The sequence below is a fragment of the Rousettus aegyptiacus genome, unplaced genomic scaffold (genome assembly GCF_014176215.1).
Source record: "Rousettus aegyptiacus isolate mRouAeg1 unplaced genomic scaffold, mRouAeg1.p scaffold_m13_p_10, whole genome shotgun sequence".
NCBI lineage: Eukaryota > Metazoa > Chordata > Mammalia > Chiroptera > Pteropodidae > Rousettus > Rousettus aegyptiacus.
In genome coordinates, this window is record NW_023416285.1 from 69992044 (window position 1) to 70017982 (window position 25939).

The following is a 25939-nucleotide window of genomic DNA, read 5'->3' on the forward strand; positions in this document are numbered from 1 at the left end:
ATGATGTCTGAAGAAACTACTTTATGTCACAGTATACTCTTTTCAGTTTTGCACGTTGTAAATGAAAGATTTTTATGTTTCTCAACACACAAGGATATTCCCAAGTTGGATAAGTATGCTAGATTGTGCAGAATGTACCTACGTGATATACAAATGGAAATTAAGGTGAGTTTAAATTCATATAATTTTCATTTGTGACCTGATATTTGGTATTAGAAGACTAATAAAACATAAACCCTCCCTCCCCCCATGGAGTTGAAAAGGAAATGAAAATTAATGAAGGGATCATTAAGACTGGAAACTAGGAACAAGTAGAGTTGTTTCTCTCTGGCTCTGGTCTTTCCTCGATTAACATTTATTAAACATCTTCTATAAATCAAATACTGAAAAGATGAAAGAAGAAAACAGTCAAGTTACACAAAAATTTTTATCAGTTTTGTGAACTGAAATCAATTTAGATTTAAAAATTCTTCAACTATGTGTGTCTCATGCAGTTAAATATGTAATTATAACATTTGATTGTAATAAACATCCTGGTATTTCACTACTTCGAAAACTATGGTAAATCCACTGTAAGAGACTAAATCTCTATTAAGTCATTTTTTGCGATTACTGCTGAAACGGCAACGTAGTAATTTCAGATTAGGAGATTCGCATTTTGTTACATTCCCTCCGCCCGCCCCGCCCCCTATTCCACTTTCCATTTTAATGCAAGAGTAAAAGAAAAACAAAACTAGTTTTACTGTGCGAACGGGGGCGAGAGAGGTAAGAAAGGTAGAGGAAAAGGAAAAGAAAGGAGGAAGGGAAGCACAAACGGACGGAAGGAGGGAACGAAATGAAGGAAAGATGCTGTCCTTTTTCCAGTTTGTATTTGGAGGTTCCCTGCCCGCTTCTCCAGGCTAGCAGCCAAGTAGCATCTCCTGTTGGCTCGGTCCCCGGCCCCGCCCCCTAGCGTCCAAGCCCGGCAGCCTGCGGCTGGCGCTTATCTCTTTAAATGACAGCTGTGGCTCGTGTCCCAGTCCCAGGTTTGACGTCAGTGCCGCCTTCCCGGCTGCGAGGAGTAGTTAGCGCCACCGATCGCGCTCGGGACTCGCGGCGCGCTCGCAAGCTGCTGGGGAGACGAGTTTTCTTCGCTCTGACCCCTCCTCCCGCCCTCTCCACGGAGTGCCGAGCGGCAGCCTTAAGAGCCTCTTGCAAGTCTCTCTCACACTTCCCCGCCATCTCCCCAAAGGAGCAGCCGCTCCTCCTAGCGCCTCCGCCGCCGCTCCTGCTCCCGCTGAGCTCCTCTCCCGCGCTTCTCTTCCCGGATGGAGCCTGGGCGCAGCCGCCGCCGCTGTTGCCCCGAGCACTGAACCCGGCCGACCCGGCCGGAGAAAGGTACCGCCCGGCCCGAGGGCGCACCAGGCGCACGCCAAGGCCGGGAGCAGCGGAGGGTGCAGGGCGCGGGCTTCGGGAACGCGAAAGTGCCGCTCTCCGGGGTTACTTGGCCAGCGGTGGGGTGGACCATGGCTTTGAAGGACACGGGCAGCGTCGGCAGCACCATCCTGCCCATTAGCGAGATGGTCTCCTTGTCCAGTTCGCCGGGCGCGTCTGTAGCCGCCCCAGGGCCCTGCGCGCCCTCGCCCTTCCCTGAGGTGGTGGAGCTGAACGTGGGCGGCCAGGTCTATGTGACCAAGCACTCTACGTTGCTCAGCGTTCCGGACAGTACTCTGGCCAGTATGTTCTCTCCCTCCAGCCCCCGGGGCGGCGCCCGACGCCGGGGCGAGTTGCCTAGGGACAGCCGAGCGCGCTTCTTTATCGACCGGGACGGCTTCCTATTCAGGTACGTGCTGGATTATCTGCGGGACAAGCAGCTCGCGCTGCCAGAGCACTTCCCGGAGAAAGAAAGGCTCCTGCGCGAGGCCGAATACTTCCAGCTCACTGACCTGGTCAAGCTGCTGTCGCCCAAGGTCACCAAGCAGAACTCGCTTAACGACGAGGGCTGCCAGAGCGACCTGGAGGACAACGTCTCTCAGGGAAGCAGCGACGCGCTTTTGATGCGTGGGGCAGCGGCCGCCGCGCCTTCGGGCCCGGGAGCGCACGGCTGCGGCGGCGGCGCACCGGACAAAAGCTCGGGCTTCCTCACGCTCGGCTACCGCGGCTCCTACACCACGGTGCGCGACAACCAGGCGGACGCCAAATTCCGGCGTGTGGCGCGCATCATGGTTTGCGGACGCATCGCGCTAGCCAAGGAGGTCTTTGGTGACACGCTCAATGAGAGCCGCGACCCCGATCGGCCACCCGAGAAGTACACGTCCCGTTTCTACCTCAAGTTCACCTACTTGGAGCAGGCGTTCGATCGCCTGTCCGAGTCTGGCTTCCACATGGTGGCGTGTAACTCCTCGGGCACCGCCGCCTTCGTCAACCAGTACCGCGACGACAAGATCTGGAGCAGCTACACGGAGTACATCTTCTTCCGTAAGTTAGTGGTCTCCGCATCTCCTGGTTCTCTCGCCCCTTCGCCAACCTTTGGTGGATCGAATCTGTCTGTAACCGGGACAGGCGGGTGTCCCGGGCTGGAACTAGTTAACTGATAAGCGCAAGGGGCTCTCCTTGCACGCCTCCGTCATGCACCAGACGCTTTCTCTTTTTGCGATCTCCTTTCTTGTCCCTCAGGGGCACGCAGTTCCGACGCAGCCCTCTATTGATCTTGCCTTCTTCTCCGCCCTGCCCCTGGAGGCTCTGGGCTCACTTCTGGAGCGGAGGGTAGGGAGGAGACGCGAGCGCAAAGATCTTCCTCCTTCTTCGCTTCCACGAGACTCCTGAGGGTCAATTTATGTGGGTCTCAGTGTTGTCCCTCTAGAGGGCAGGTAGACAAAATGGCACCACCGCGCACCACCAGGATTACTTCCTGTCGGTGCGGCTCTAGCGCAGGAGCGGCTAATTATGGGTGGTTTCAGAAGGGGTCAAAAGGAGAAGTGAAAACTATGTCACGAGAGCTCTTCAGCGGGCTTGGATGAGAGAGCGGCTGGTGGGAAAGAGGTCTCCATCGACCCTCAGAAACCTCAGATTTTCCCTCTCCCAGTTGTCATCTACCATTGCTCTGTTTTTTGGACAGCGGAGGGTGGAGGGAGATTTTTAATGTCTGAGTGCTGTTGTCAGACACAGTTGGAGATTAGGAAAGCGTGTGGCGTGTGTGTGTGTGTGTGTGAGTGTGTGTGTGCGCGCGCGCATCTCCCCCCACCCTGCGTTTTCTTTCTGGGCACCTCAAGCACAAAAGAGGGCTTGAGCCCACTTTCCCAGTGGAAATAAATGCTATGATTTTTCTGAAATGAGAGAATGAGAAGAGGATTTGGGAAGCATTTGGCATGATGATTTGCATAGTGTGCTTCAGAAAGGGGCTCTGTGGATCAAGTTCAAAAACTGCGGGTTGGAGAGGCAGGCTTGGGTGCAATTTTTAGTGATGTTTATAAAGCGAGGAGGGCCACAACTAGTGAGTTATTTGGAAAAATGAAAAACCAGCTGGGATGGCAGCAGGAACATCATTTAGCAAATGGTTTTTCTTGGCAAAACACAAGAAGTTTCGAAATTTGCCTGTGGTATTAGGAAGAGTAGCATTGACTGAACGCAATAGAAACGGACCAGATTTCATTGTATTTATTTATGTTGGTAATTTACTCACTGTCTGGGAACTAGAAAATTTTTTATACTTTATTTTGACTGGAGAAGTGGAAAGGATGTCTTTATTGGAAGGTGCTCACTGTTTATATATTCTAATAACCTTGGAAGTCTGGTGACAAAACATAACACGCTGGATCTTAGAGTTAGCTTGTCTTTTTTAATAGTGCTGGTTTTCCTGAGAAAGCCATTTATCAGGAAACAGAAGCAAAGCAAGTGTCCACTGAAGTAGTAGATAAAAATCTAATTGTCTTAATTATATCCAAGTATTATTTGTTTCACAGTAAAAAAGATTAGTAGAAAAGCCACCCAAAGGGAGGTAATATTTTGTTGCTTATGTAAAATAGGATGTCTTCAATACATATTAAGTAATTAAACTATTTTTTAGCAACATTCTTTACATTTTATCCCTTATCGATGGGATCTTTATTAACCTTTTAGACCTTAAACATTTATGTCATTTCAACATGGGTATATTTTCAAGTATATCAGAAGATGAGATTTCTTGTGGCTAGTGAAATTTTTTAGAGAAAATATAAGAAAAGTATTCTGCAATTAAGGTTCTTGCATTTTGGACTCTTTCACAGTTTTGTTCTTTCTTTTTCCCTAGAAAGTTGTGGATTTAAAAATGTTCATTACTTTGATTATGAAGAGATAATATAAATTGTATCTAAATTATGTTAAAAAAAAAAGCCCTTAAAATAGTATATTGAAGTTGGAAACAGCCAATTTAACTAATAAGGTAATTCAAAAGATATTTGAAATACAGGATATTTCACTTCTGAGGCTAGAAATTTTAACAAAATAAAATATTCATATTATAAACAACCTTTTGCAGAGTATTCACGTAACTAATGTGCTCAGATTCATTCATAAAAGTCCCAGAATTCTAAGGAAGTGGCCCATAACTTTCTTCATTGATTATTGTGGGGGGAAATACAAAATTCCAGATTAAATATTGTTTTTTTTTTTAAGTGGTATTCTAGTCATTGACCAACCAAATATAGTTGTCATTTTTTATTTATGATATAAATTTGGCCTTGAATACTATTACACATACATTTGTTTTATGTTTTGTATAGTTTGCAGCATATTTTCACAAATTATTTTGGATGAGATTTCTTTTAATATTGATGAATGACAATACATTGTAAAGTATTTATATTTCCATTCTATTTGGTTTAGGTAATTATGTAAGTATACAGAGTGTAACTGTCTTGTTTAGCAGTACTTAAAAAGACTATCAGTGTTATTCATTAAAAACAATTATTAAATGGACTTCTTTGTTCACTGTTTTAGATGCAGAAGAGGGCCTTATTTTTTATTTCACCTTTGACACAGTTCTTTCAACAAATGTTTAACATATATTTATTTACTGTATAAAATGCATCAGTCATTTTTACACATTTTAAAATTCAGGCTGCATGTGAACATAGTAATTTGATGGTGCTCTAAAAACTCAGCTGTCTCTCCTTCACCTCCGAGTTTCTATGTAGAGGGAAAGAGGGTGGTAGATAGTTCAGTAATCCCAGACACTGCTATTTGTCAAATGTATGATCTTGGTTAAATTATTTTCTTGTTCCGTGTCTCAGTTTCCTTGCTTGAATAATGGGGGTTATTATACTACCAATTTTATAGGATTTGAGAATACATGTAAAGTGCTTACACTAGTGGTTGTCCTACAATAAAAGCTTACCAAATGTTAGCTGTTAAAATTATAAGTAATAGAGTACAGACTTTGTTATTCTTGTTGAAGTTAAATTTTAATTTTGTTTTATAGTAAGTATAAGTATAGTATAGATTTAATTGTAAAGTTAATTGGAAAATTATTTTGCAATTAAATTTTAACAAATTAACTTTCAGTCATTTGAAACGACCCATTTCATGGTCAACTTCTTTCCTGGAACTTGAATTTTTTAAGGCCAAGTTTAAGTCACCTAGATTTGCCACTCATACTTCGGTTAGGTTTTTTGTTTGTTTGTTTGTTTTTTGTTTTTTGGATCAATTCCTAACAGAATCATTTTCTGATTCAGGGCAAAGAAGTGTTTTAACACTCTCCACTAGGATTTGAAACTTTGACAATATATTCTGACAAACACTGAGCTAGATTCATATCTCCTTAAATGCTTGTGTCCAAGTCATTGGGTTCTGATACTCAAAGTTATATACAGGCTATTAGAAATTTAATACCAGCTTCACTTGATTACATGGAGATTTTTATCTATTCTCAACCTAAACTCATTATTTTATCAAGTCTTATAGACTCTGCAACATATACTAGTATTATTAAACTTCATATTACTTTTCTAATACTTAAGATGCATTGTCCTTTCTTGAAGAAAAACAGTGATTTATTGGACTTTCTGTTATTAGGGGGTGGGGGGCCCATTAAGTGTAGTTGTGGATGTTTTTAGTAATATCTAAGAGAAATTAAAAAGACATTTTATGTTGGTATTGTGTTATATAGACAATAGTTAACTATCTGCTTAGAATGTGATATGTAGACCACCCATCGTTAAAACTAGCATTACATACATCCTTTATTTCTCATAACAGTGAGTTTATAGGAAATGAAGTACTACTGATTTATTGCTCTTATCTTACAGCTCTTTGAGTTTAGTGCTCCATGTGTTGGCTGAGTAATATGTGGTGTGAAGGTATACATTTCTCTAGGATGCACTTGATATTCTTTCAGTTTGGTATATCTTTTTTTGTTGTGATGTATGAGAATGCCAAATCTAGAAATTGATGCTATTACTGAACTGGGCTGTGAAATCTAATTTTTCTTACTAGTTTTTTTTTTTTATCAGCTCTTTCAAATTCATTCTAATTTAATTTATCTTGTTACATTGAAGAAATCTAGTAGAGTTGAAAACAAAACAATGATTCAATTCTATGTTGGAAGTCTTGTTGCATTAAAAGCTTTCTAAGAAACATCTTTAGAAAGTCATTCTATTTAGATGAATACCTTTAGAATGGTATCTTATTTTTCCAGTCTAAAAATACTTCTACTTTTATCACCAAACACTGTTTTATGAAAACAATTTTGTTAATCATTTTTTTTTGTTGGTGGTTATTTTCCTCTTGAAAACTTACTAGTTATTTTTATAATTATAATGTGAAAATTTCTTCTGCAACCTCATGACTGACTGACTTTTGAATCAGTGGAGAATAAATAAAAGGAACACATAGCTTAAACACTGAGATTCTGATTTTATGTAAATAGTTATAGTAATAAAGCTGACAGAAAATGACAAAAACTTTTGAGTGTACAAAGTTTGGAGACTGTGCTATGGCATTGGTTTCTGTTTAAGGGGATTAAACTTTTTTGGCTGGCATAGTATTGTCTCTAAACTTGATCTTGTTTATAGTGTTAGGCTTTATCTTTCTCTGCCACCCTTTCTACAGAATCTTGGTCTAACATTATGGAAATAACAAAGCTGAAAGTCAGAATGGTATTACAAACCTTATTTGGCAAAGTTCTTTCTTTTATAGATTAGAATGCTAGAACTCACAATTTGTGTTTATTATATGTGTATGAAAATGTATGTGTATGCCTTAGTTAAAAAAAAAAAAAAGTTCTTTTTGGAAAAAAGAAATGATATGTTTGAAAGTAGTATCAGTTATTAATCTATTCTATTGTCAAAATTATTAGCTGGCATTAGTTCAAAAATGTGAAAATGTCCACTTGTCATTCAAAAATACCTCTTTTTGATTATGAAAATAATACATGCAGTTTTAGGAATTTTATAGAAGAAAAGTAAAATTTTAGAAATTACCACCAGTAACTGTTAATAAAATCTTGATTCGTTTCTTTCCAGTCTTTTTGCTCTGGATATATTGATGACAAACATTTTTTAAAAGTTATGGTTATACTATATAGAATGTTTGTATGCTGTCTTTGTTTTCCTTTCTTTTATACATTTAATACATTGATACATTTAATGACATTTTCCCTGTGGCATTAAATTCTTTATTGACATCTTAGATAATAAAGTATAATACAAGTCCTTTGTCACAGACAATATTATAAATAAATATCGGTGTCGAATATTTCCCCCGAAAGCTTAGAAAAAATATTGACTATTTTAAAAATATGAAATGTTTAATAAAAAAATTTACTGTGTACCTAAATTTGTGATGTGTTTTATGTACATATTTTGTTTACTTTTCTTAACATTCTTTAAGCCTGACATTAGTTCCCTAATACTTCAGTTGGGAAACTATGATTTGCAGAGGTTAAGTAACATACCTAGGTCATAGAACTGGTATGAGGCTGAGCTAGACTGACTAAAAAGTGCTCCTCCTAAACATTTAAAAATAATGTCAGTTTCATGCAGTTAATTTGACAAATATGTTTCAGTGTCTACTGTGTACTTAAAATTTAGCTCTATAAACGAAAAATGGGGATGTGAATGTATATGATTGAAACTAATGTTTCTTAATCTATGGTAAATTTTCATAAGAATGCCATAAATATATGTCTTATATCTTTACTTGATTGAAGAATTAATTTTTATTAAGGCTATCATATTAATGAATATTTTGACATTAAATGAACCATTTTACCTAATTTAGCACATTTTTCGGTGAACAACTAATACCTATTCATTTGATAAAGTGACAAATTTAAACAGTTAAGGAAGTCATATACTCTTTTTCTACAAAAAATCAATTTTACCTTGTGTAATAAAGTATATTTTATATATTCTTTTCTCAAAATGTGGTAAAAAAAGACAATATATTTTTTTAAATTAATTTATTTTTTATGGTGACTTTGGTTAATGAAATCCAATAAGTTTCAGCTATACACTTTAACAGTGAGACATATATATTTACACTGTACGTTCACATCTCATAGTTAGATTTCTTTCTGTCACCACATATTTGTCTCCCTTTACCCCATCTACCTCCCCCTTTCCCTCAATGCATACCCTCTGGTAACCTCTAGTCTATAGTCCATGTCCATGAGTCTCTGTTTTTTCCTGTTCCTTTGTTGCTTTTAGATTTATATCCCACATATAAGAGATATGTGATTTTCAACTTTTTCTGTCTGGCTTATTTCACTTAGCATGATTATTTCGAGTTCCATCCATGTTGTCACAAATAGCAGTATTTCATCTCTTCTCATGGCTGAGTAATATCCCATTGTATATATGTACCACAGCTTCTTTAGCCAATCATCTATCATAGGACACTTCGGTTGCTTCCATGTCCTGGCCACTGTGAATAATGCTGCTTGCTATGAACATCGGTGTGCAAATATCTTTATGAATATGGTTTTTCAAGTCTTTGGGGGTAAATACCTAGTAGAGGGATTGCTGGTTCATATGGCAGATCAATTCTTAGTTTTTTGAGGACCCTCCATACTGTTTTCCATAGCGGCTGTACCAATTTGCAGTCCCACCAGCAGTGTATGAGGGTTCCTTTTTTTATGCATCCTCTCCAACTTTTGTTATTACTTGTCCTGTCGATTATAGCTATTCTAACAGGTGTGAGATGGTATCTCATGTGGTTTTGATTTGCATTTCCCCAATAGCTAGCGATGTTTAGCATCTTTTCATGTTTGTTGGCCATTTGTATGTCCTTTGGGGAAAGTATCTGTTCAGGTCCTCTGCCTATTTTTTGATTGGATCATTTGGGTTTTGTTGTTGTTGTTGTTATTGAGTCGTATGAGTCCTTTGTATATTTTGGATATTAGGCCCTTATCACAGGTGTTGCTTGCAAATATATTTTCCCTTTCGAATGGTTGTCTCTTTACCTTGATGATTTCTTTAGCTGAGCAGAAGCTTTTTAGTTTGATGTAGTCCCATTCATTTATTTTTGCTTTTACTTCCCTTGCCTTTGAGGTCGAATTCATAAAATCCTTTTTAAGCCCAAGGACTTTGAGTTTAGCTCCTATGTTTTCTTCTATGCATTTTATTGTTTCAGGTCTTATATTCAGGTCTTTAATCCATTTTGAGTTAATTGTGGTGTGTGGTGATAGAAAACAGTTTAGTTTCATCCTTTTGGAAGTGGTTTTCCAGTTTTCCTAGCATCATCTATTAAAGAAGCTTTCCTTTCTCCACTGTATGTTTTTGGCATTTTTGTCAAAAATCATTTGCCCATATAAATATGGATTTACTTCTTGGACTCTCTATTCTGTTCCACTGGTCTGTGGGGTTTTTTTGGCCAATACCAACCTGTTTTGATTACTGTAGCTTTGTAATATAATTTGAAGTTGGGCAGAGTGATGCCTCCAGCCTTGTTCTTTTTTCTCAGGATGACTTTCGCAATTCAGGGTCCTTTGTGCTTTCATATGAATCTGATGATTTCTTGTTCTATTTCTTTAAAAAATGCTGATGAGATTTTGATAGAGATTACATTAAATCTGTACAATGCTTTAGGTAGTATGGTCATTTAAACTACATTGATTCTTCCAATCAAGAACACCAAATATCTTTCCACTTATTTGTATTTGCTTCGATATCTTTTAATAGGGTCTTATAGTTTTCATTATATAGGTCCTTCACATGTTTCATTAAATTTATTCCTACGTATTTTATGCTTTCTGTTGCAATTGCAAAAGGAATTATTTTTTTCACTTCTTTTTCTGACACTTCGTTGTTAGAGTATAGGAACGCTATGGATTTTTGAACATTGATTTTGTAACCAGAAACTTTACTGTATTTGCTTATTGTTTCTAGTCGTGTTCTTGTGGAGTCCTCAGGGTTTTCAATAAAGAGAATCATGTCATCTGCAAAAAGTGACAGTTTGACTTCTTCACTTCCTATTGCATGCCTTTGATATCTTTCTCTTGTCCGATTACACTTGCTAGGACCACCAATGCTATATTTAATAACAGTGGCGATAGTAGATATCTTTGTCTTGTTCCTGATCTTAGAAGGAAGGTTTTTAGTTTTTCACTTTTAAGTATGTTGTTAGTTGAGCATTTGTAATAGATGGCCTTTATTATATCAAGGTACTTTTCTTCCATACCAATTTTGTGAAGTGTTGTAATCATAAATATGTGCTGTATCTTGTTGAAGGCTTTTTCTTTATCTATTGATATGATCATGAGATTCTTATTTTTTAATTTGTTTATGTAGTGTATCACATTAATTGATTTGCATATATTGAACCATCCTTGTGCCCCTGGGATGAAGCCCGCTTGATCGTGGTGTATAATCTTTTTAATATGTTGCTGTATTCAGTTCGCTAGTATCTTATTTAGGATTTTTGCATCTGTGTTCATGAGACATATTGGTGTGTAGTGTTCTTTTTTTGTGTTATCTTTATCAGCTTTCAGTATCAGGGTAATATTGGCCTCATAAAATGAGTTGGGAAATATTGCCTCTTCAATTTTTTGGAAGATTTTGAGAAGAATAGGTATTAAATCTTTTTTGAATGTTTGGTAGAATTCACTGGTGAAGCCATCTGGTCCTGGACTTTTACCTTTTGGTTGGTTTTTGATGATTGTTTCAATTTCCATACTGCTGATTGGTCTATTTAGATTTTCCATTTCTTCTTGATTCACTCTAGGAAGTATGTGTTTTTCCAATTACCGGTCCATTTCTTTTAGGTTATTAAATTTGGCGTTATATACTTTTTCATAGTATTCTTGTATGATTCTTTGTATTTTTATTGTTGTTGTTATTTTGTTTTAGGTGAGCTGACCCCTTTCAGTATTTCCTGTAGGGCAGGTCTTATAGTGGAGAATTTCCTCAGATTTTGTAAGTCTGGATGGGTCTTAATTTTTCTTTCATATCTCAAGAAGAGCTTATCTGGATGCATTATTCAAGGCTGGTAGTTCCTTTCAATTAATATTTTAAATATTTGATTCCCTTCCTTTCTGGCCTGTCAAGTTTGTGCTGAGAAGTCCGGTGATAATCTAATGGGTTTACCTTTATATGTTACCATTTTCTTTTCCCTGGAGGCCTTAAGAATTCTATCTTTGTCATTTATTTTTTATAACTTTAATGCAATGTGTCTTGGTGAAGGCCTTTTTGGGTCGAGATAATTGGGTGTTCTTGTTCTGTTGACTTCTTGAATTACAAGCTCCAGTTCATTCCTTAGACTTGGGAAATTCTTGTCCACAATTTGTCCGAAAATATTTTCTAGTCCCTGCTCCTTTTCCTCACCTTTGAGGAAAATAGTGCCCATTATCCTTGTTTCCTCTCCTGATGGTATCAGCTAGTTCTTGTATTTCTCTTTCATTATTTTTCATTCTTCGGTTTCTTTCTTCTTCCTTCTGATGCATTTCTAGATTTCTGTCTTTGATATCACTTATCCTTTCCTCCATTTGGTTAACTCTATTTCCCAGGTTTGCTATTTCATTTTTCAACTCTTGCAGCGTGTTGTTTATCTCCAGAAATTCTATTTGTTTTTGTTTGTTTGTTTGACAGTTTCAGTCTCCTTGCTCTGCTCATCTAGTTGTTTTTTCACCTAGAAATTATTGATATGATTTGTTTTGGAGCTCACTGAGTTTTTTCAGAAGTACCATCCTGAAGTCTCTGTCATTTAAGTCACATATTTCTATGTCTGTAAGCTTATTTTCTGGAGATTTTTCACTTTCTCTTTCTTTCTGAGATACCTTGTCAGCTTGGTTGTTCAAGATGTTTAATGGACTCTTTCTCTGCCTGGGCATCAATGGAAGTGTATTATGGTGTCTTCCAGAAAGAAAGTTTATTATATAAAGGTCTGTAATCTGTTGTAAAGAAGGCACTTTTCTTTTGGTTTCTAGTAGGTGGCGTCTAAGCCCCTTGGATCTGTGCTTTATATAATGCCTTAAAGTACCTGTGGTAGCTCTTATATGCAGATCCCATGCTCTGACGTGCTGGTATGCAATGTGGGTGTTTTTTGTTGAGTTTTAGGTGTTCAGGTTATTGTTCTTTCAAGGAGAGAGATCTAGTAACATATCTCACTCTGCCATGCTTTCTGTTAAAATGAGTCTCATAGCAGTGGTCATCTGCTGGGAATTGAAATGTAGCTTACAGGGCTGGTCACTTTTGCTGCAATTGGAAAGGCCACTCAAAGCAATAGCCACCCAGCTGTGAACACTTGGTTCTGAATCACTGGGAGCCCGACCTTGGCAGCAAGGCAATAAAACCTGCCCTGGGCAGTCTGCAGGTTGGGTGGGGCGGGGTCTCAGAGAGAATAGCTGTCAGATCAAAATAACCTCAGTCTTGCTGGAATTTTGTTAACTATTGTAAATTCCCATAGATGACCTAGATTACAGCAAGACCAACTGCTGTCTGGGACTGGTCCACAAGTCCCCGATATCTGCCCAAGTTTGTGTTGGCAGCAGCGATCTGCCTGACCTTATCTCTGAAATGGGGCTCACAGCGCTGGCTGCTGTTGCTGGGATTAGAAATGCTGCTCACAACAGTGGCTGCCCAGCTGTAAATACTTCACTCTGAATCACTCATCTCTGGGTTTGGCAGCCAACCAAAAACAACTGCCCCTGGCAGTCTGCAGGTTAGGCGAAGTGGGCTGATCCTCAGACCAGAGGCTCCTAATGGCTCTGTGGGAGTGATCTGCACAATCAAGCTGGCGTTTTCTGTAGCAGGGCTGGACTAAGGCACTATGGTGGCTGCCTTTCCAGCCCTCTTTCTGTCTCCAGGTAATGGAGACTTTTTCAGAATGAATCCCGCAGAGCCTCAGACCCACTGCCTTGTCCTGGGTAAGTGTCTGCAGGTCAGAAAACCTTTACACGATTCCTTCAAAGGGACATGTAGGGGCTCAGTCGCCTTCTTTCTTACTCATATGGCAGGAATCCCCTCTAGTTTCTGCATTCAGAATTATTGGAATCTCCTCTTCCCTGAGCTAGGACCCTGGGCTGGGAAGCCGACTTTGGCCCTCCTACCGGCTTCGATGTGGCTCTTTTATATTATCAGATGTAGGTGTTATAATCAGCTGGACTTCAGGTGATTCTCCACGTTGATTATTTTACAATTTAGTTGTAATTTCAATGTGGTCCTGGGAGGAGACAAACTCTGATTTTACCTAGTCCACCATCTTCCCTGATCCTCCAGTTCCCTTCATTTTCATGTGTCTAATTGATTGATTACTAAAAGTTACTTCCCGATGTGTTTTTCTAACCTCTCTCCTGCTGATCTACATTCAGAAGGTCTTCAGCTTGGTTATGGACAGGTCTACTGTGGACCTGTGTGAGAATTTCTTTTTAAAATATACATATAGGAGGAAAATTACTAGGTCACTGGGGGTGCATATATTAATTAAATATATTAAGTATTGTCAGATTGCTCTTCAAATGACTGCAGCATGACTTTGGTGAAAGCTTGTATTCCAAGACTGGAAGAAGGGGAAACACAGCACCACAAGTCTATAGCAAACCCTGCTGTTCAGACATGCAAAGACTTCCTTTTCTGGTAATAGAATAAATTACTTCTATTAACCTATCCGGCAGCACCTGTTTCTGCTAATGAGCAAAATTCTCTTGCCTAATGTCTTTTATGGTCCCTTTCTTTACCTTCTGGGTGACTCTTACCTATGAATTGTACTCTGTGGCCACATTTGAGGCAAGCATTGGTCAGTACACCCTCTTTGCAGCTACACAGATTTCACAGCTCACTTCCTAATTTAGTAGGTGCAGGGGCTTTCAGGTTGCTTTAAATACCCCATGCTATTGATGGCCAGTTTTGCAATTTCCCTGGCAACAGATTCCCTCAGAGTCGTAGTGCACTTTTGGTCATTTCATGAGTAAATTAAGAGCACGAAAGATCTTGTGTAATGTAATTTTTAGGCCTGAAGACTGTTTTGTGGTCTCTGTGAATCACTTATTCCTCCTTCTCTGAAATTGATGGGTTAGGAGCATGGTGCGAGCTTTATCAGCAGGGTAGTCACCCTTGTGTGAAAGAGTTGTACTTCCTCCTAAGGTTGCAGTTTTGTGGTTATGTTTTGTTGCTGCTATTGTTTTTTTTTTTAATTTAAATTTTTATATTATGAAAATTTTAAACATAATGGAAAAAGACAGAATTGTTTAAAAAAACCTGTCATATATTCATCTCATAGATTCAATAGTAATCAAAGTATAACTCCATCTCTTTGATTTTTTTGCTAAAGTATTTTAAAGCACATCCAAAATATATTGTTTTACCTCTACATACTTTAGTATCTAAAACATTTTTCCAGTGATATGCAGTGAGCTGTTGCTATTGTTTTGGTATTTTGGTGCTTTTCTTTCTCTTGTGGCAGTTTTCACCCTTGTTCTTTTTTGCTGCTGCTTCTTTCCTCAATTTCTCTCTCTCTCCCTCTGTCTCTGTCTGTCTGTCTGTCTGTCTCTCTTTCTCTCATGGAGTTGTGAAATCAATATTTTATATAGATCAGCATTTCAGTCAGTGACAGTTATTATTTTGGATGTTCAAACTTTTTAGTCTTTGACCAGTGAGAGAGACTGTGCTTTCGACACAACGCATTAAGTCCTTGGTGGATTATCTGCTATTATGTGGCCACAACCTTTAACTGGTTTGGTTTGTGGTATAGAAAAAGCCAAATTTGTCAAATCCCCAAGTTTCTAAATTACGGGATTCTCCTTTAACTTCTCTTTCAGGCAAAGGGATTAAAGAATGCTTCCTTTAGAAGAGCTGTGTTATCTTCATCTCCTCTGTCAGGTTTGCTAGCTAGGTTTTTCTAAGACTTTGCTGAAAGAAGCAAAAAGCAAACGCTATACACTAGTATTCTGAGATTTCTGGGTGTGTCCTCATGCTATAACTTTAGTTGGCATGTGTTTAGTCTACCTTCCAAGGTACAGTTGGTCATAATTTGACAAAAAGGTCACCATCACATAGTAGTTCTTGTGAGCTTTTCCATTTGTAATGTATTTATCCAGTGGCCAACCATGTTACTGCCTCCCTGCTACATTAAATGAGTATCATATTTTAAGTTTTGTTATTGCAGCAAGAAACCATATTCTCTAGTCTAAGTCATATTTTTAACTAAATAAAACCAAATGTACTCTACTTAGTTTAAGCTAAGAGAGATTATTAAGGATACACACATCTTATAGAATTATAGGATGAATTGAAGAAATATCCTCTAGACTGAGCTCATTAGAAAAACTTCAGAGCACACCGGAAAACTGTTCACCAAAGGAGCTGCTCCCTTTACCATAATCCAGCATAACTGAAGGTCACTTCCCCCACAACATGTTGATGCCCTGTCCCTAGCCTCCCCTAAATACTGAATGAAATTCTATGGGAGGACAACTGAGTGGTAGAACACAGGTCACACCCAGAAGCCCACCACAATGAAATCAGGAAATTTAGTTTTTTATACACCAAGCCCACCCACTGTATCCTGCACGCCCTGTGTCTAATTTAATTTGAGTAGAGCATCTGAAAGACAATAATTTTTATGAAAATACCTGTAAATATGTTCATATTCATACATCTTATTTATGCAAAGATGTCATTTCATAACTCCTTTTATGGGCATTCCTTTATATATAAATATGTATATAATAAAAATGAGACTAATAATTTTAATCTCATTATTTCAGTGCAAGTTATCAATAAGTAAAAGTAACAGGAAGTAGGATTGCAGCCTGGATAATAAAAAATACTCATTTTGAAACATACGTAGTTTCAAAATATGTGTATTAGAGTCTAAGATAAATGAATATATGTTAAATTGTTAGATGACTAAAGTTGTGGTATTGTGAAAGTGTATATGGATTCTAGCAAAGATGAGAAAAATATCAGAGGATTTGGGCAAACATTTTGTTTCTGTCACTTTCTAGGTATTAATTCTGTGAAAATTGATAACTTAAAACTTAAACAAAATCTTAAGTACCTTGAGATTATTTTTCCATATCTTATCTGAAGAACGAGCTGAGTATAAGTGAAATGATACTTGTCTGGTGTTTTCAGCAACTCAGTTGAATTGTACAGTGTAAATTGAACCAGTAATAACAATACATAAGTTGTTTTGAGGTAAAACATAAGGAAAAAGCTAGTTAAGAAGCTTTATCATTTTTTTTTTGGTGATAGGTAAGATACAAGTTGATATTCTATCCTGTTTTCCAGATGAATAACTTTAGCTTGGCATTGAAATATGAATTTAAGTTCATGAAGTGTGAGATGTAGGGCAAATGTAAGAAAATTATAGGCAACAGTAGTAATGCCTGTACATTGTAATTAAGTAATCCCACAAAAACCTTATGAATGATAGCAATTACTAGGTGAACTTAACTCCAAGAGGAATTCACTGTTGAATCTAACACAGATGTTTTGGCCAATCAAGTTAAGGGGGTAATTTCACAATGGATTTACTGTCCCATTCCCTATGGAGTGAAATCTTGCACTATGTCTGACACTCAGTTACTATTTCTTGATTGAAGTAGTGAAGGGTGGTATGTACTAAGGAGGTTTTAAAATGAAATTAAAACCTATGTTTCTTTAGTTAGAAAGGGTGATGTTTTTAAAATAAGATTTACTCTCCCTTCCTTACTCGGTGAAGCCTCATACTGTGTCTGGCATGAGATTGTCACTTAGCAAATGTTTATTGATTTAATTAGGGAAACTGTGTGATGGGTGAGTAAAGACATATTATGACTGGGTTTAAGGAGGAAGGCTCTGCAGTAAACCAGGGCTACAGTCATATCTTAACCCTTTCAGTTCATAATTATGTAACTTTGGTAAGTCATTTATTGTCTCCAATCCTTGATTTCCTCTTCTGTAAAATTATTGGAATATTAGTACATATTTCAGAGGTTGTTCTTAGGGCTAAATGATATGATGCACATAAAACACTTGGCACAGGTGGGACTGCAAATTGGTACAGCCACTATGAAAAACAGTATGGGGGTTCCTCAAAAATCTAAGAATTGATCTACCATAAAATCCAACAACTGGGTATTTATCTCAAAGACTTGAAAACCCATATCCAAAAAGATATTTGCACACCGATGTTCATAGCAGCATTATTGACAGTGGCCAGGACATGGAAGCAACTGAAATGTCTTATGATAGATGTCTTATGATAGGTGATTGGCTAAAGAAGCTGTGGTACATGTATACAATGGGATATTACTCAGCCATAAGAAGAGATGAAATACTGCCATTTGTGACAACATGGATGGACCTCTAGATAATCATGCTAAGAGAAATAAGCCAGACAGAAAAAGTTGAAAATCACATACCACTTATATGTGAGACATAAACCTAAAAGCAACAAATGAGCAGGACAAACAGACTCATGGACATGGACAATGGACTAGTAGTTATCAAAGGGTAAGGGAGAGTGGGAAGGAGAGGGGAGGTGGATAGGGTAAAGGGGATTAAATATAGGGGGGTAGGGAGAGGGCGTAGTGGGTAAAGGGGATGAAATATATGGTAGCTGAAGGAAACTGGGCTCTGGGTGGTAATCACACAATTGAATACATAGATGTCAAACCGTAATGTTCACCTGAAAATTATATAATTGTATTAACCAGTGTTCCCCCAATAAACTTAAAAAACATGCACTTGGCATAGCATCTTATTCAAAGTCAAAGTTTTCTAAAGTTAACTATTTATTATTATTATTATTATTATTATTTTCATTTATAAAGAACAATGGCAATACAGACGAGGTGTTTATTGCCTGAACTAAATGGAGGAAGGAAGATATTAGAGAAAAGGTGATATTATAGATTATTGACAGGATTGTGGGCATCCACATGAGATCTTTGGAGCTTCGCTAGGCATGATTTGTTAGAGAATGGTTTGATTTGTCTGGATATCAGGGAATATGTTGTGGAAAACATCTGAAAATGTAGGCAGAGGAAAACTGATGATTTGATACATTTTATATGAGATAAAGGATTTTAAATTGGAAAGGGACACAGTCAAATATGCTTATTCATGAAGCAACTATTGTGGCAGAATGACACATGGAATAGGGAAACTAAAGTGACTTGGTTAGTTGCTGGTGATTGGAAAGGTTCAGGCCAGAGATCAGCCTATGTGCTCTAGTAGAGATATAGAGAAAGAGATGAATTCTAGTGCTACGTAGGTAGTATAATCAATTGAACTTTGGGAGAAAGGAGTTAAAACATCTGGCAGCTATGATTCATTTATTCCTTTTACCAGGAGGATGCCTTTGGAGAAAGAAAAGAAGGCAGGTGACCTGGTCTAATTTCCTTGTTAACTGGCTCTGTAAGTAAATAGATGTATGCTATTTCTAGGAAGAGGTGACTATATCTAGTAAAAACTTTAACTAGATGACCCTGGCTAAAAGGATGACTTATAGTGAATAAGTACAGAATCTATAAGTCTTGGCTTTTTGGTGGATACCATATAAGCTATTCATTTCTCTGGGTATATAAAATGTAGATGTTTTATAAGTTACATTCTTTTTTTTTCTGTTTGAGGAGCCATATAAAACCACTCTTGATTTTTCATTAGTCATTCTATGACAGAGAGTGATTATCCTACATGGTAAGAAGGAACTGGGGAGCTATGTGAGATGTTTCAGAATGCTCTTTGTTTCATCCATGCCTCTATTCTTTAAATTATTACTGAAACTTGATGGTCTGATCTCTGTTTCATGGAAAGTCTCATCTTTGCTGATCTGATCCTGTGCCTTAGCTCAGATTTTGTAACCTATTGGATATAGAGGAGAGGGAGAAAGAGATATAGAGGATGTGACTCCAGAGTTGGTGACAGCCTTATCTGAGATAGTGTGTACTGGAGGAGTGAAGAAATAATCATTAGAGCTATAGACTATTTTAGTACAAGAGAGATAGGGAGGTAGAGTCAAAAATGATTCTACTGCTTTAGTGTTTAGAACCTAGAAGAACTGACAGGATTACGGAAGATGACAGGGACTGATATAGGCTAGGAGGGAGATAATGAGTCTATTTTATTATATCAACTTGGTCATTATAGTCATAGCCATATCCATGAGAATTTGTACTTCTGCCCTTTTCAAAGTACGTCTTCGTGGAAAGGGGATTATCAATAAACATTCTAGATGGATGGATCATCAAGGGGAGATATAAAGATTGGGGATGGGACAAATGTTGGCTACAAATATTTTCCTGGTCACTAACTCAGGATAACAAAGATAGACCATATGCTATATACACAGTTTCTCCACCTCCAAAACTGTTAATTCAAAATCTCATGGACCATAGTATTGTTTCCTACCAGCTTGTGTGATCACTCTCTATTATAACCATTTTCTCTTAATTCATGGGTCTTCTTTTGTTCATTGCCCTCATTATCTAATTTAAGTTACAGGTTTATAATTACAGCGACCCTCCTGGAAATATCTTAAACCCTCTTATTCTTCTGTTTTTATTTTTTTCTCAATTCCTTTTGTGGCTCCAAGAGGACCCAACTAGCAACTTTTTTTCCAGTGCAAGCAAGCACCCTAGAACTACTGAAAAAAGTCATATAGCAGAATAAATAATTTCTACTAAAATCCATGAACGTCAGCCTTGAGTAGACATTCATCACTGCTTGGTGATTCTTCTATACTTCTCTAGTAAGCTCTTCTAATCTTCACAGTACATTCTTATTGTAACTTTTTTTTTTAACTATCAAATTATTTCACCTGTTCCTTACTTTAATCTCAGCAATGTCTTTGCCTCTTTCTTTACTAAAGAAATAGAGGCCATTACATTCATTCATCTCCCTGCTGCCAATCCTACAAATATATCCACAACTGAATCTATCTTATCTGTTTTCCTTCTATTACAATAATAGAGTAACTGTTGCTTCTGTCCTAGGATGGTCCTTCTGCTTGAGACTCCTCTAGGTCCTATCACTCCCATTGTATTAGGAACATTACATTAGTGATCACTACTTTTGTTTTTTGGCATTCAACCTCTCCCTCCCAACTATATCCTTCCCATTAGCTTTCAAACTTATTCTTAATGAGAATTCTTTTCATTAGAACAAAGATGAAATACCCCCAAAGTTATTCTTTTTCTTTATCCAATTACCTTTTTTACATAGCTGAAATTTTTGAAGGGTAACCCTTATCTCTATCCAATTATCACTTGAACTTGATGCAATTGAACTTTTCGAAATAATGGTCTGTATTTTGATGTCAATATTTCCATATTTTCACTTTTTGCTTACTTCTCAGCACACTCCAATTTTGCTTTTGGTCCTTGGCACCTATTTAAAACAGCCCCTTCAAAGGCCCCCAGTGTTTTCCATCTATGCCATTAAATCCAGTAGCTATCTTTCATTTTTCATTTATTTCTACCTCTTATCAGCATTTGCCATTGGTGACTATTCTGTCTTGAAGCACACATTCTCTTGGCTTCTATGCATATGGCTGTTCAGTTTGTGCCTAACTAGAGGATAAAAATCTAATGTGTGATTCTCTATTCAAGCCTTGTACAAAAGCATGGACCGGTGTCAAACTAGAAGAAAAAGGAAATTTTTCTATTCATCAGTTAGTTCATAAGGAACACTTTTGGGGTTCTTAAAATTTTGATACAACAGTATGCTTATCACTTTGGCTCTTACTTTTATTTCCTGTGTGGGTTCATCATTCACTACTTAGCATTTAAATATTAGAGTTACTTGTTTTGTTCACCATTCCCATGTCACTCAGAGATCTCATCACAATGATGCAATTATCACTTATATACTGATGACTCCTAAATTTATGTCCATAGCATAGACTTCTGTGAATGTCATACCGACTAAAAATCCAGCTCCTATTTGAAATTTCTGTGTAAATATGTGAGCGACATGTCCAATTTATTATGTCCAAGTTAACAACTCCAAGATTCATTATGTTCCTCCTCCTTCCTATTCCTACCAACACCTATATCTTTTTCAGTGTTGTCTCTTCAGTAAATGACTTATCTTTTGCATTCTGATACATAATCCAGAAACCTAGTAATATTCCTTGACACATTCCTCTACTTATTTATTTATTTGTTTGTTTGTTTGTTTGTTTGGGTTGAAAGGAATTGTACGTATTTGCTAGTTTAAAAGCATTAAATCTGAAGTACAAGGATATCTTGCAGGTCTGTGAATCCTCTACATTTGATGCACATTTTTTTGGTGCCTAATTATCTGAAACATTTTAGGAGAGAAGAAGGTCACCTAGAATTCAGGAAATTCTTAAAGGAGTCTATAATTTAAAAAATATTAATAACAATAATATTTTAATTAACTTCCTAATTCATGAATGAGGAAACTGAAGCCCAGAGTAGTTATGTGACTTTGCCAGGGTCATAGCAGGAATTGGAACCCGAGGTCCTTTATTCCAGATCACTACTCTTTCCCTCTGAAGGCTGTTAGTGGTCAAAATCAAATTTCTTCAGTAGAGGTTATCACCTCTTATCACAAATGAAACTTCACTGATAGTAATGTAAGCCTGAAGGTACTTGCTCTTTGCTGTGCATAAGAATTACAAAATTCTCTGTTTATAATGTATTCAAATTCAAACAAGTTATGGTTATGTGCAAAATAAAAAATTTGATGTTTTCATCACGTTTTATATTTCTATATTTTTTAATTATTATAGAATGAGTTTTTTAACTTATTTGAACAAATTAATTTCCATTTTGTTTTATGTGCCCTCATCTGTTTCTGACTTATTATCACCTAGCCCAATTTCTGGGGCCTATTTTACTGTTCAAAGTAACAACTAGGCCTCTACTACTATCATACTTGTCAAAAATGACAAGGCAAACATTATATACGATGTTTCTTTTATTAACTTCATTGATTTACTTTTTATATTAAAGTCTTTTAACCATCTTGAGTACTCTTTTGTAGGTGGTATTCAAAGGTAGGAATACAGTTTTTTAAATTTTCTATCTATTGCACAGAAATTTATCCTTTACTGCTACAAAGAAATTTATCTTTTCCATCTTAATTTATGCTACTACATTACTCATCACCTTAATTTGTGATGCCCTTACTTGTATATTGTTATCTTTAATGTTTCAGAGATTCTCTGAGTCTCTCTGTTATGTTCCATTTGTTTTGTTCATGCCATAGTATTTTTATTACCATGGCTTCATATATTTTTCCTTGATTCCTACTTTGTAGGCTTCATTTTCTATTATAAAGAGTATTTTATGTCTCATTATATTCTATAGCTGTCTATTGGGTTATTTCTAGTGTAGAGAAATGTTCATGATTTTTATAAATTGATCTCGTATTTGATTAAACTCTTACTAGTTTCAATAGTTTGTCTAATTCTATTTTTTTTTTTGTATTGTAGACCATCATATTATCTAAAGGACAGTTTTATTCCTTCTCTTCTAATCTTTGTACATTTATCTTTTTCTTTACTGCATTTGTCAGAATTTGTAGTTACTATCCCAAGCATACAAAACCTTGCAGTTTCTTGGACATCTTACAATTCTTTAAGTCCCCTGAAATTCAACATACAGTTTTGTATGAATGCCTATCTTAATTGTAAAGCAGATGTTTCTGGATTTTTCCCTTAAATTTAGTGTTTAAGCACAATGTTTGTTTTAGTCATTTGTTCATAACCATCACCAAGCTTAGACTCTTTCCTTCTATTTCTAGTTTTCTGTGGGTAGATTTCTATTTTAATCATAAATAGGTTTTAAATTTTATCCAGTTCTCTATCTCTTAAAATAATTATATGTTTCTCTTTGTTATGTATTGATATGGTGAATTATATTGATTCACTTTGTGTACTAAAATATTTTCGCACTTTGGCATAAATCCTAGTTGATCATATTGAATTTTATTTTAACAGATCTTTTTATTTGGAATTTACACATACATTTTAACTGAATGGAATGCGAATTTTCTCTTTGCACTGCCTCTTTCTAATTTTGGAATTAGGATTACACTACTTATGAAATGAGTGGCTTTCTCTCCGTTTTTCCTTAAAAGGTAAGAATTTTCTGTTCCTTGATAGTTTGGTAGAATGCACCTAAAAATCAGCAAGTCTAGAGAATTTTTCAGAGGAAGAGATTTTGCCTCTTTAATTTTCTTAATATTTATTAATCAATTTAAATATTTTGTTTCCTTTTACACTATTTTGATATTTTGTATTTTTCCTGAAATATATATCTTGCCCAGGTTTGAAAATTTAGTATAATATGGGTATTCAGATTATTTTAAATTAACATTTTAATATCTTTTTGTGTTGATGGTTCTTTCTCACTTTTGTTTTTTATTTGTATCTTCTCTCCCTTTCTCTTTCTCGCTCTGGTTCTCCTTCCCACTTCACCTCCTTTCCTCTCCTTCCACCTTTCTCTCTCCCCAAATTAATAGCCAGAATCTATTTATCTACTAATCTCCTTAAAACTTTAATTTTTTTGTTTTCTCTGATTTTTTAGGTTGGATTTGTTCTTTATTTATTGATAGCAGTTAGTGTCTTTATTATTATATTCCTCCTTGTTTCTCTGGGTTTGCTCTGTTGTATTTTTTTTTCTGCTTTCCAGGATCAGTTGGTGCATTTTTCCCAACACTTTTTTCTTGATGATGGAAGTATTTAAAATAAATTTCCATTTATAAGTGTCTTATACATGTCGATATGTTTAAATTATTTTATAATTTTGCTATGTTATTTAGTAGTATTTTACTTGGTTTCTAGACTTTTTCCCCCCCTTTTTTTTTGTTTGCTGATTTTTATTGCTTTGGTCAGATATCTTTGATATAGATATGCTGTTACTACTGATTCCTATATGGCAAATGGTGTAAGACAGACAATAGTTCTTTGAAAACAATGTTTACAAGAAGCAAGAGCAGGGTCCCTCTCAAAATTATCTTCTGATACTGTGCCTAACCATGTTCTGCCACATGGTGTTATAATCCCACCTCAGTTTTTTCCCACAGTTTTTAGGCTAGTTCTTAAGATCTGTGGTTCCTTCTATCTTTTGTCCTAAGGGTGATTTTTTAGGAAGAAGCAGAAGCCTGTGCTAGTTTGCCATCTTGTCAGGAACCAGGAAAAGGTACTAGTATTTTCTATTCATTGATCTTTCAATATTCAACAACTATTGATTAAGCAATAATAATGTCCAGAATTCCAGAATAGTTCTAGGTGCTGAGGATTAAGTAGTAAAAAAACAAAACAAAACAAACACTAAACCTCTGCCTCTTAGTACTTACACCTTTACTGATTAAAATGTGTGTGTGTGCGTGTGTATACACACGCACACACACACATATATACACACACATACATATAGTTTTCAAGCCAAAATGAAATATCTCCTTATATTTATAAATGCAAAATCAACTGATTTGTCAAACTTAATTTAATGTAAGCATAGGTATGTGATAATTCAGTGTCAAGAGAAGTGGAAGCCTGCCTGACTACAGGATCTGCTTCACTGCCTTGTCCTTTTAGATTCAGACTGACCAACATGAATAAAGCATGAAAATACTCTATGGTAAGTGGGAATTTTTCTTCCCTTATAAAAAGTTTTCTAGAATTAGAATGTTTAGGTTACTTGAGTGTATTCATTTTCTAGAGCTGCCACAATAAAGTACCACAGACTGTGTGGCTTAAACAACAAATTTATTTTGAAACCTGGAGGCTAGATGTCTGAGATCAAGGTGTTGGTGGGGTTGGTTTCTTCTAAGGCCTCTCTCCTTGGCTTGTAAATGGCTGTTTTCTGGTTTCTTCACATGGTCTTCCCCTGTGTCTTAATTTCTTCTTCTAGTAAGGACATCTGTCATATTGGATTAGGGCCCACCTTAATGATCTCATTAAACCTTAATTACCTCTTTAAAGACCCTCTTTCCAAATGCAGTCACATTCTGAGTTATTGGGACTTAGGACTTCATCATATAAATTTGGTGGTGAGAGGGACACAATTCATTCCATAATGATGGAAGTTGTGTAATAATGAAGTATTTGTTAATGTTATTATAATAAATTTTACTAGCAGATATTCTTTATGGTTAAATTAGCAGAACTATATTTCATTTCCATATGTTAACTTTGGAGTTAACTTTTGGAGTTAACTTTTGGGGCTATTTTAAATGACGTGACTATATATTTAGCTTTTCAGGACAAAAGTCTAAAGAAATTGCTAAATTTATTTTTGATCCACAAGCCTGATTTATAGAAGGGAAATCTTAACACAATTATATCAAACAGGATCGTTCTCAAATAATATTTCGCAAACAGTATTTAAGAGTCTTCAACATTTATAAAATCTTATTCTGTTCTGAATTTGCCATTCTTCTCTATTAATTTTTGCCTATAAGTATGGAGGTAGCATTGATTGACAGAGAAGAGAGAATGACTGTTTACATTGTGTATATATGCGGAAGTCTATTGGATTATGTAGAAAAGCAGGGTCATTTAGTAGAAGGAACCCTGAGAATGCTGT

At 36.6% G+C, this 25939-nt stretch overlaps 1 protein-coding gene and 1 long non-coding RNA gene across 4 annotated transcripts in view; both read left to right on the forward strand.

Moving 5' to 3' along the window:
- Positions 1 to 1099: 1099 nt before the first annotated feature.
- The window catches only part of KCTD8 (potassium channel tetramerization domain containing 8), a 209984-nt gene continuing 185144 nt past the window's right edge, over positions 1100 to 25939 (forward strand). The window contains exon 1 of the mRNA XM_016118923.2: positions 1100 to 2457. Within this exon, the coding sequence (XP_015974409.1) occupies positions 1506 to 2457 (952 nt within the window). The 5' untranslated portion in view covers positions 1100 to 1505. The remainder of the gene's footprint in view (positions 2458 to 25939) is intronic.
- Positions 17986 to 25179, forward strand: LOC118608685. 3 transcript variants are annotated; one of them, XR_004953124.1, is made up of 3 exons: positions 17986 to 23486; positions 24486 to 24550; positions 24872 to 25179. It is a non-coding gene; the product is annotated as an uncharacterized LOC118608685 (long non-coding RNA). The 3 variants fall into 3 exon arrangements; XR_004953125.1 differs by having other exon boundaries at positions 24949 to 25179; XR_004953123.1 differs by lacking the exon at positions 24872 to 25179 and having other exon boundaries at positions 24486 to 24687.